The following is a 12,342-nucleotide window of genomic DNA, read 5'->3' as shown; positions in this document are numbered from 1 at the left end:
TTAATTATCTCGCCATCTCCTTCTGATTTCCCTTTCTTGTGGAAAGATCTGACTTTTTCCTCCCTTCTGCTCCTGCATGTCACTCGTAACTCGGCTAAATTGACTTTGCAGGTGTGGACTAAACCATATAAAACCTAATGAAAAGGAGAATTTTTGTATTTCAATATTAATTAACCACTCTGGTTAATTACAAGCAGACTTAGCTTGCGTCACAGTGCTTTTAAATCCTTCCATAGGCTGCTGGTTTGTTAGGCCTCCAAACTACTGCTCTCAGATATTTCTCCAGACTTCCTCCATCTTACTGCATAAATTGCATATATTTTCACTCTGCAAAAATAAAATAAAATTACTTTCCTCTTGGGTGTCCATTGGGTTTTGCATCGATACCCGAGTTCAGCATTTCAGATAGAATGTCATCACACTTCTACAATTTAAGCTGCGTTCTTGGCTGTCTTGTGTATTTTTTCACATTTTCTCAAAACATTTTCTTGATATACAGGAAATCTAAGCATAACTGAAAAGGAAACGTTGTAATATGCCCTTTAATAATGTATAGTTAGGAATACAAATGAGGGATGACGACTTAGCAATCTCCTTCATGTACATGATTTTAGTAGATATCATGGAAACAGATTAATGTATTTAGCAGACTTTAAAATAAAAATCTATAGGAATATATTTACTTGTTTTTTTAATCCACAAAAAGTTTGAGTTCAGAAAACTCATGATTTTGAAAAGATAGGACGATATGTATGTATGAAATTACTAAGCATTTGGATTGGTTATATGAGTTTCTGATACATACTATGAAAGTGTTGAGGCCTAAGAAAAATGCCTGAGTACCTGAGAGCTTTTGATAAGGGAACTGCCTGATAACAGACTGCTTATAAAACAGCTCCTGTCCTTCCTCCTTGGGTCAAACAAATGCTGCTGCTGCTGGATTTTCTTATCTCATTGTTGAGTTTACGTCATGACGACAGTATGCAATCTCCTCATATTTCAAACATAATTTTTACCAATCCTCACACATTTAGCCGTGATTTAAAACTGATTATTTTACCTGATCATAAGTGGCGGTACATATTACTGGAGGTTAGATCGTTTATTAATAACAGACACTTTTGTGATCGTCTTTTGCAGATCTAACCCTGCTGATCGTCTTTGAGGGACTAGCCAGGCTATATAGTAACTTTCAGAACATTTGCAACACACATGCATTTCATTCATTTCATATTTAATTAGTGCTTTGATCCAAACACAATGTCAGTCTGACACTTTGAATGATATCGTTAGTATTTGTATTCCGCCCGCATTTGCATCTACATAATTAAAATGTATATGGTATCTGGATGCAGATCCTAAGGGAAGAGGTAGTAATATACTCTGCAAAAACTCTTTTTGTAATCGCTTGTTATATTCCAACAAATCTGTGTCAGTGCATCAGATTTACTGAACCCAAACTAAACCAAATCAACACCTAATCAACGAGAAGTTGTTTTCCCTCCGCCAAGTGGAGATAAATGTAGCAATTACTGTTTACAAGAATGTCAAACAAATCATCATTAGCAAACTTTAGGGATGCTGAAAGTGAAGATGACGACAAACATCAAGAACTAATTTATGGAATGGGTAACACGTATGCATGACATATACAGGTCCTTCTCAAAATATTAGCATATTGTGATAAAGTTCATTATTTTCCATAATGTAATGATGAAAATTTAACATTCATATATTTTAGATTCATTGCACACTAACTGAAATATTTCAGGTCTTTTATTGTCTTAATACGGATGATTTTGGCATACAGCTCATGAAAACCCAAAATTCCTATCTCACAAAATTAGCATATCATTAAAAGGGTCTCTAAACGAGCTATGAACCTAATCATCTGAATCAACGAGTTAACTCTAAACACTTGCAAAAGATTCCTGGGGCCTTTAAAACTCCCAGCCTGGTTCATCACTCAAAACCCCAATCATGGGTAAGACTGCCGACCTGACTGCTGTCCAGAAGGCCACTATTGACACCCTCAAGCAAGAGGGTAAGACACAGAAAGAAATTTCTGAACGAATAGGCTGTTCCCAGAGTGCTGTATCAAGACACCTCAGTGAGAAGTCTGTGGGAAGGAAAAAGTGTGGCAGAAAACGCTGCACAACGAGAAGAGGTGACCGGACCCTGAGGAAGATTGTGGAGAAGGGCCGATTCCAGACCTTGGGGGACCTGCGGAAGCAGTGGACTGAGTCTGGAGTAGAAACATCCAGAGCCACCGTGCACAGGCGTGTGCAGGAAATGGGCTACAGGTGCCACATTCCCCAGTCCTGGGCTACAGAGAAGCAGCACTGGACTGTTGCTCAGTGGTCCAAAGTACTTTTTTTGGATGAAAACAAATTCTGCATGTCATTCGGAAATCAAGGTGCCAGAGTCTGGAGGAAGACTGGGGAGAAGGAAATGCCAAAATGCCAGAAGTCCAGTGTCAAGTACCCACAGTCAGTGATGGTCTGGGGTGCCGTGTCAGCTGCTGGTGTTGGTCCACTGTGTTTTATCAAGGGCAGGGTCAATGCAGCTAGCTATCAGGAGATTTTGGAGCACTTCATGCTTCCATCTGCTGAAAAGCTTTATGGAGATGAAGATTTCATTTTTCAGCACGACCTGGCACCTGCTCACAGTGCCAAAACCACTGGTAAATGGTTTACTGACCATGATATCACTGTGCTCAATTGGCCTGCCAACTCTCCTGACCTGAACCCCATAGAGAATCTGTGGGATATTGTGAAGAGAACGTTGAGAGACTCAAGACCCAACACTCTGGATGAGCTAAAGGCCGCTATCGAAGCATCCTGGGCCTCCATAAGACCTCAGCAGTGCCACAGGTTGATTGCCTCCATGCCACGCCGCATTGAAGCAGTCATTTCTGCAAAAGGATTCCCAACCAAGTATTGAGTGCATAACTGTACATGATTATTTGAAGGTTGACGTTTTTTGTATTAAAAACACTTTTCTTTTATTGGTCGGATGAAATATGCTAATTTTGTGAGATAGGAATTTTGGGTTTTCATGAGCTGTATGCCACAATCATCCGTATTAAGACAATAAAAGACCTGAAATATTTCAGTTAGTGTGCAATGAATCTAAAATATATGAATGTTAAATTTTCCTCATTACATTATAGAAAATAATGAACTTTATCACAATATGCTAATTTTTTGAGAAGGACCTGTATTTAGCTGTCCCTAGGTTTCTAATTTAACATAAGAATACTATTTTGGAGACCCATGCAGAGTATTCACCTAAAAACATCATCCAACTCAGCAGGTAAAGTACTATCGGTCATAGAGAGCAGGTTCGGCATGTATCTACGTTTAAGAAGTAGGGGGGTATTGAACACAGCAACATACTTCTCAATAGTTAGAACCAGATATTTAAATAAGCTGTTTACAAATAACATTAACTTTTTTTTCTCACTTTCTGCCATTAACTCAAACTTTTCCTGATTTTTTATTAGATTTGTCATATTGTGATTATGAATATGAATATCTTATTTAATATTTATGATTAGGACTTTATTATTAAATAATATTAATACTTTATACTATTATTATTTTATTAAATAATATTTCGGTCTGTTAAGGGTTGTCCTGTGAATACCAGCCCAGTAAGGCAGTGGTAATTGGACAAAATCAAAAGGATGAGCCAAGCTCTGACATTATTGAACAGCATAAACTGCACACACATGGAATGAATTCACACAATTTCTTAAAATAGAAGAATTTATTAACAAAAATAAGTCAACTCAAAGTCAAACATATTTCAATCAACAAACTCTTTCCTATGCTAAAACAATCCAACTAAACTACCAAGCAGAATTAAAGAATAGGGAAGACTAATGGACTATGTACAATATAAACAAGTTGATTAAAGATGATTGAAAATCATGACCAAAAGAATGATGCAACATTACCATGCAATGTTTATGTTGAGAACCAAGGATTATCTTGAAGAATCTGGAAATGAAGTTAAGTTAATCTTGGAACCAACTTCGGCAATAATCAGCAAACCTTTAGAAAACCATTCACAATGCAAGATCAGATAAAACAATATTTTATTAAAATAATATTTTAAAGAACGACTTGCTGAATAAAACCAACCTTCTGGATGACTATTTCTCAACGGTGTTTAATTAGCTGCCTTTATTTATTAAAATAATATATAAGGAAATTGTCATACCTGCTTGTGTTTTTTTTAATATTACCTGGTCTAGTCCTTTGTTTTCTGTCTCCCTGCACCCCAAACCCACACCTGTTCTGTGTTTTCCCCTGATTGTCTTGTCACGTGTGTCATTGGTTTCCCCTCCTGTTCAGTTTGTATTTAAGCCCATTTGTTTCCTTTGTTCCCCGCTGGTTCCTTATGTGTGGTCTTGTGTATGTGTGTTTCCTGCTGCGTGCTTGCTACCCTGTCTGTGTCCTGCCATGGATAATAAAGACTCGTCTTACCTGAAAACCTCGAGCTTCAGGAGTTCTTCCCCGCATATTGGTCCAACAAAAGACCCCATTATGACAGAAGGAACCAGCCAACGGGAGGAATGGAGAGGGAATTCAAAAGGGGTGAGATTTTGGTCAAATTGTTCTCTTACCTGGTGACCTCTCCCATCTCACCATGGAGAAGGTTGGAAATAGCTGGCAGCCTTCAAGACTGGATGGAGGCGTGGAAAGATTTATTTTCCCCTGATCCTCGGATCCACCACGCCATTGAGGCCCATCGACAAAGGCCCTGAGTGAAATCGGCGCGTCTATGAGGAGATCTCCTGCTCCCTCCTCCGCTCACCTCTCCACTGAAGCTGGAGGCGGCTTTCCGGCTCATGGCTTCGCTCCTGATCAGCCATCGCCACTGCTCCCGACTCCTGATCCTGTTCCGGAGGTGTTCGAGGATGAACCGCCTCCATTTCCTGTTCCTGTTCCTGGTCCTGTTCCGAAGGGGTCCCAAGCCGTGCCACCCTCACACTCTGTTCCTGTCCATGAGGGGCTCGTGGATGGACTGCCTCCATCCCTGGTTCCCGTTCCGGAGGAGTTGTGGACGAGCTGACTCCACTTCCCGTTCCAGTCCCTGATGGGTGCAAAGACGCACCCTCTCCGCCTTCTATGCCTCGGCGGCTCCACCACAGATCTCCACGGCCTCGCCAAAGGTACCCGTGGTCTCTGCACCGCTCGCCCCGGGTTCTAGCGGTTTCCGCACCGCGCCTCTGAGCTCCACCGTGGGTTCTCCTGGTCCCACCACCGGCCATCAGATCATTGGCCCCTATGTCGCCGGCCTGCTGATCACCGGATCTGCCGGGGACGGCCTCCGGGCCGGTCGCCTGAACTAAGGGGAAATTTTTACTTCTCAACCTATTCTTATAAAGCAGGTATGAACAGTCATTAAATTCTCCCCACTCAGTGGTTTCAAACAGGTAGTCATGTCTTCCTACTGTTGTTACATCTTGTCATATGAGTTCCAGGGTAAAATTCAAATTCAAGCTCCTTGAAAAACCTACAGAGTCCAGAAACACTTTTTTAGCTGTATTGTTGAAGAAGAACTTCACCACTTCAGGACTTTATCACTTAGGCAACCAGCTGCAAAAGTGCTTTACACAAATTGCTCAATGTAAAGCAAAACCTTTTTGATTAAACACTTGAAAAGGGAGAGCAGAAATGCAGGACATCGACGTTCCAGAAGAATCCAAATGAATCCGTGGGGGCAAGGGCCAAATTATAAGTAGCCTTCTCCACGGGCTCTTGGGAATAAAAATAAGCCTCACTTATCTATCTGCTGAAAAGAGACTGCAAACACCTGCAGTGTGTCCTGCGGGACATTTTTATCCCTCTGGATGTTATGGGGTTATCTTTCATTAGATTTTTGGCAGCGATTTGTTTTCAGATAAAGTTGCAGCTTATTGCAATTATGAGGTTTAGTTCACATCTATGTAAACATGCATCCAGGAGGAAAAAGAAATGTGTTGCCAAATATGGATTTAAGATGAGATTTTATTAACTTAATTCCGTCCGTCTCTATCTAGACATTTCAGTTCAATTTAACTTAATCTAATTCATCCATTCATGCATTTTAATTCAGGATCAACGGAAGAAATCAGCAGTGAGAAATGAAAACCAGAGGGCTTATATACAAGGGGGAAATGAGGAAAAAGGCATGGCAATCAGGTGAGAATGAGAAACAGCTGAGACCAATAATGGCTGAGAGCTGAGGGAGAATAATATACACAGATGCTGAACAGATACACACAGAAACACTGGGAATGATCTAATAGCAAAATATAAATGTTCAAGAACAGCAGAATCAACTAAAAAATAAGTAAACGAGAAATAAACTAAAATGACAAGAACTAGAGAACGTAAAACAACAGAGAAGAAACAGAGATACATAAGAACCCCAAAACTCCAACACCGAGGACCATGACAAACATTGTAATACAATTTACAAAATAAAACTTTTAATTGCTCAGGTTGTAAAGTTTAATAAGCCTTTAATAAATGTGAATAAAATGCCTAAGTTGAAGCTGAGTAATTGCTAATGAAGTCCAACTGTACTTTTCAACAACCTGAATCGCAGACTGGTTGTGATCCTTACACAGGATCGCAGGCAGGTTGCGGTTCCTGGACTCAGGGGTGAAATGGGATAAATCTTGGAGAAAGTTGTACGCTCGGATCTGGCGGAAAAGACCTGGAATTTGGCTGTTTGAATTTGCCATTGAGAAGCACCAGAGAGACTCTCAAGGCTGATGGAAAATTAAGAGTCAGTGTAACCCAAATAATTGTTGTTTTTCTGAATCTGGCTCCCCTGCAAGGCCTTGATGGCTGGCTATTTTCAACTTCTCCTGGAAGTTATGTAAACATGATGCTCTGCTTCCTCTGCCACCTCCCTTCCCTGAAGACATCTGTGGACCTGCTCAGAACTGTGAGGCCGGTTGATGAACGTTCCAACGTATCATCAAGGACAAAGGCCTCTGTGACAGTGCTTCATGGACTTATTTTGCTCACACACACATGCACACACTCACATGCCCAAGATAAACATATGCACCCCCTCACACCACCTTCACTGGATCCCCTGCATGATGTTGTTTCGTATGTGTGTTGCTTCTTTGTGCTGAGGTTTGTTTTTGCAATTTCAAACTGTATCCTGCTAAGGATAAAGTGTGAAATATGATTTTTTTTCCCCCTCTTCTTACCTAATGTGGTCTCTTTTCTCATCTACCTAAGTGTGTGATTTCATTACTTTTCATAGATTTTCAGATTTCTAAGAAGGATTACCAGCAAAGCCAAATGTTATTATTAGTATTTGAAAATTTGGACTAAAGCTGTTTTTACACCAATCACCAGAAAATTTTAGATTTCTTAAAAGGATTGTATTACAACTGTATCATACCAGTGACAGCCAAACATTAATAATATTTAAAAAGTTTGGACTAAAACTGTTTTATACCAGTGACCCAGCTTATTTGAATGATGGGAACACAACTGCCTCATACCAGCGACCTCAAGGATGAATATTATAATTTTTCTTCTAGCACAGGATGAATTCCTTACCACAGAGGACTTAATGAGCTGATTACCTCTATTAGAAAGATTGGATTAGAACCAGCTCTTACCAGTAAACTCCCAAGGATTATTAGTGTCATTTGATTTGTTTTTCTGTGTTTGATTTTCTGTATCATTGTAATGTTTTTCCTCGTGTACAGCGCTTTGAGTGCCTTGTTGCTGAAAAGCGCTGTATAAATAAACTTGACTTGACCTGAACCAAAGAACGTCTGAAAAAACCATCCGTTAATAATGAGAACAGACCACAAAAAAATAAAAGTATGAAGCGATATAGAGGTGGGATGGAAAATAATACCTGGTAAAACAATTTAATTACGATCAGTGATCAATAAGTAAGTAGGGATTATCATTTATCTCTTAAATCTTTTTACACCAGAAGATGTGCGGAAAACATCTCATTCTTGCAGATGCTCCAATTATCAGTAGATGACTCCATTCTCCATTGGATCTCCATTCCAGAACATATGTCTTACAGTGTGTCATGATTGGTGTCTGTTCGTTTTAGAATATCGAAAGCTCTTGTTAGCAGTTGTCCAGAGTTTCTTTCACGTACCTGTCTGATCTCTTCATTATGACCTTGTTTCTGTGCCCTGGTCTACTCTGCTTTGTCTTGCCCTTGTCTGACTTCTGCTGAGCTTCTGATCTCTAGACAACGACATTGTTTACGTGCTCCAACCTCCAACATTTGCCTAGCCGTTGGACAAAAAAGTTGATCTTTGCCTCATTGTGTTAGACCCCTGCCTATCTCTCGTTTTGCTTTTTGGATTTTAAGTTTAGTTCTGATGGATTGCCAGCCAGCAGCGAGACGACTAAAGCTACTGCCAAGCTCTGCTTCAAACCTGTTGTGACATCATCATCCTCACCTTCCACTCTTCCATCTCTCTTTCATGACATTCAAGAGGAGGTTCACTGTGAGCACATCTAAGAGTGATTTTTTGGATTTGGAGACCAGTCTGAAGTACCCTATCATCTGGATCAACATTCCCATTCTGATCCTGAGAAGGTTAACTTGTCCTCTTCCTTTGCAGCGTCTCCAGTGTGTTCTGATAGAGGTTTCCTGATTCCCACCATCTGTATTTCTAAAAAACCTTTTTAAACATCCTCTGTTTCTGGCTAAAATTACGGGTCCTCTGTCTGGTACATTGCACACCGAGTGAACGTAGGCTTAATACTCAGAGTGATGAGCTTGGATTTGCAGTGAGTGCAAATCAGGTGAATAATAGTTGAATGACAGATGTTTGACAGTCCTAGTGAATGACCCCAAGAAGCCCTGCTGTGTTGATTCAAATCTGCATTGTTACTCTGATTATTTTGAATACCAAGCTTTTTAAAGGAGCTTATGAGCAATGTTTACTATCTGCAGTGGCTTGCAGTAGTATTGTTTGTTTAACAAAAACATAAATAAAAAATCTGAAATGTTTGTATTTGTGTTCAACCCCATTTACTTTGACAAGTCAAAGTGGAATCCAGTGAACTTATTTGCTTCAGGGGTCACCTAATTAGTGAATATTGTGAATGTAAAGTTGGGTAGAAGCTTTGACCAGGGTTAAGTTATAAAACAATTATGTAATTAGGCCAAAATTGTACAGCAAATATATACATTTTGTATTTAGGATGAAAGTCCTTCTTTGTCTGTAAATTTGTTCTATGCATAACTCCTCAAATGGCACAGCTTTAGCTTCACCTGGTTCAAATTCTGTAAAAACTCTATTAAGCACCTTTTGCTATCTGATTATTAATCAACTAATCGAAAAAATAGTAGACAGATTAATCGATTAGCAAAATAATCATTAGTTACAGCCCTAGTTGAGGTTCACCTTTCTTATTCACTCAGCCAGAGCTAGAACGGTTTAGATCAAAGCATTTACATGTGTTAGGATGGTCCAGTCAAAGTCTGGACCTAAATATTAACCGAGACTCTTTAGCAAGACTTGAAAATTGATGTTCACAGATTCTCTTTGTCCAATCTGACTGGGGCTGAGCTAATCTGCAATGAGGAATTGGCAAAATGTGCAGATGTGCAAAGCTGATGGTTAAAAGATACAAGCAGACTCGCTGGATCTGCAGCAAAGGTTGATTCTAAAATAGTATTCCATGAAGAAAAACCAGCAGAGTGAAAAATTGCAGTATATCACTAGATTTTATCACATGTTGCAAACCAGAAAATCATTCAGTCTTGGAAAAATGACACATTGCATTGACAGAACTGAGAACGAGATGCTAACCACAGTCTGACAGTCAATTTCATTTCCCCAGCCCCCCTACCTGTCCTGCCCTGACAACTGACTGACTTACATGTTAGGATTTGAAATAAAAGCAATGCTCTGTTGAAGAATGACTGACATTTGTCACGTTTAAAAATTCTAATGTATAGTAAGACCGTTGAATAAATAAAAAATCTGAGTTGTTGCAATAAGTAACAGTATAGATTAAAAGAAGGGTAATGCAGTTTTTTGTAGCTTAATATATTCTCACCACAGAGGCTGTCAGGAGACCACACATTTGCATAATAAAAGTGATGACCTGGTTTTTCCTCTGAATTTAGCATTTTTTGGGAGATAAAGTAGCAACCTCGCTCTCAAGTTTAAAAGTGAAAGCTTTGGCTGACTCACCAGGCTGCACATGGAGTCATGAATGAGATGTGAAACAATTGAAACCTGGAAACAGCCACGTAACAGACCTCAAACATGTTCTGTTGAGTGTAAAAATGAGCCAAATCTAAAACAATCTCAGTTCATTCTGATTTGAAGGCCACATTTAAACCGTTCAGAACAGTTTCCTTGTTTTTTTTGCCGGATTTGAGTGACTTTGGTGTTTTTATATGGATCATGTTGTATCTTACACGTTAAGTTTACAGTGCCCTGAATGTTTCTACATTTTGTTATGTTACAACCACAGACTTATATGTATTTAATTGGAATTTTGTGTCCAATTTTAGACCAACACAAAATTCTGCATACTTGTGACAAGGACAGAAAAGCATTCATGATTTTCTAACTTTCATATAAATAAAAATCAGCTAGCATTTTTACCCCTTGAGTATACTATATGTTTCTCCTGCATGGCTTGTTTTATGGCTTTCTTCTTGCCTCTCTTCTATTAAGATCATATTTGCCTTCACAAAACTGCATTTATGGAGTTAAAATTATACACAGTTGGACTGTAATTAGTTGGACTTCTGAGATCAGTATCCGAATCAACTTCATTGGCCAAGATTGTGTGCACAAACAGGAAATTGGATTTCAGTTTAATTGTACAGAGATTAAATATTAATACACAAACTTTAGAGATACAGAAATATGTACATTTATGTGTATTAATGAACACCCACTATTTTTAAAATGTAAGAGAGATAGGTTAGAATAGCTGGTTTCACTAGGCTTGTTTTAGAGGGAATGAGGTTGAAGGGGGGACGAGAATAAATGCACGCCACACTTTTCAGATATTTATTTACAATTAGCTTTCTTCATTCTTCCACTTCAGAACCTGCCCTACTTTGTGTTGGTCTATCACATATAACCCCAATAAAATGCACTGAAGTTTGTGGTTTAAATCTGACAATATATGATTACTACTCATCATATTTATATCTTTTGTGGAAACCTTTGTGTCTTAGACGGGTCATTTAGCACCTTCTTGTCCGGACATTTCTTTGCTGCGTGCATAAAACAGTACAGAATGAAAACAGGGATCTCTCTCTCTCTTTTTAAGCCCCTAGATCTGCATTAGTTTACTTCTTTGGATTTATTCACCATGATTTGTTTACCAAATCAGCAAGTTTTTATTTCCTCCTTGCAGAGCAGAGTTAGCCTGCAATGAACAAATGTAACCATGTGAAGAACTAAAATAAGTCACTAAAATGGTTAAAAAGACATTGCACATTCAAATAAACAGATACGTGCACTCACGGGTCCCATCGAACCGAGTGGCGATGGTATCCAGAAAGGTATTTTGAGGCGCAATCAGACCCCGCATCACCGGCATCCGAGAGCGCGTCGAGCCGCGTCTCTCCCGGCGCTCCGAGCCATGGCTGTCCGCGGCGGTGGTCACTAAGCCCGGCAGAAATCTGAAGGAGTTCCCCTGCGCTCCTCCTAAGCCCTGCAGGAGGGCGCCGAGCCGAGACAGCCGGGACTCCACGATCCAAGCTTGGCCGCCGAGCACCGCGCGGGTGATCCCGGCTTGCAGAGGCGGAGAGACGGAGCCGCTGGAGGCAGGCAAGGGGGGTGAGGACGGAGGGGATGGAGGGACCACGGTGAGGTTGGTCACATTTACGCACGGATGTGCTACTATGCCGCCCCTCTATCCTCTCCCGTTACCTCTCTCTTCCTCATCTCTGCCGCTCAAACACTTTTTTTCAGTCCAGACATTCGCCCTCCTCAACATGCTGACTGAAAAAGCGTTTCCTTTCTCCCTTTTTCCTTCCTGTCAGCGCCCCCTCCCATATTTATGTCTCTTTGAAATTCAGTCTTTCCTCACCTCTCATTCTTTGATGTCCTGGTGAATGCTTCTTTAAAGCAGGCTAATGAAATATTTTCCCTTTTGGGGGACACATTACTGAAAGTATAACAATTTATAATAAAAAAAATACTACCATCTTTGTCTGTCGCGTTTCATACTTGAAGCTGCTAAATTTGTCGCTTGCAGAACAAAATGACTAACTCAGTCAGGGTTGGAATATTAAAAAGATTCCTCAATAATCACGTATACACAGATGAAATAGATTTAATTCTTTGCAATGACCCATGACCGA

At 40.0% G+C, this 12,342-nt stretch overlaps 1 protein-coding gene across 1 annotated transcript in view; it reads right to left on the bottom strand.

Moving 5' to 3' along the window:
• The window catches only part of LOC124861905 (potassium voltage-gated channel subfamily H member 8-like), a 73,592-nt gene extending 61,450 nt beyond the window's left edge, over positions 1 to 12,142 (bottom strand). The window contains exon 1 of the mRNA XM_047355872.1: positions 11,501 to 12,142. Within this exon, the coding sequence (XP_047211828.1) occupies positions 11,501 to 11,576 (76 nt within the window). The 5' untranslated portion in view covers positions 11,577 to 12,142. The remainder of the gene's footprint in view (positions 1 to 11,500) is intronic.
• Between the last annotated feature and the right edge of the window lie 200 nt (positions 12,143 to 12,342).

This window comes from Girardinichthys multiradiatus, chromosome 24 (genome assembly GCF_021462225.1).
Source record: "Girardinichthys multiradiatus isolate DD_20200921_A chromosome 24, DD_fGirMul_XY1, whole genome shotgun sequence".
Taxonomy (NCBI): domain Eukaryota; kingdom Metazoa; phylum Chordata; class Actinopteri; order Cyprinodontiformes; family Goodeidae; genus Girardinichthys; species Girardinichthys multiradiatus.
The sequence above is the reverse complement of the archived record's forward strand: the minus strand, read 5'-3'. Positions and strand labels throughout refer to the sequence as shown.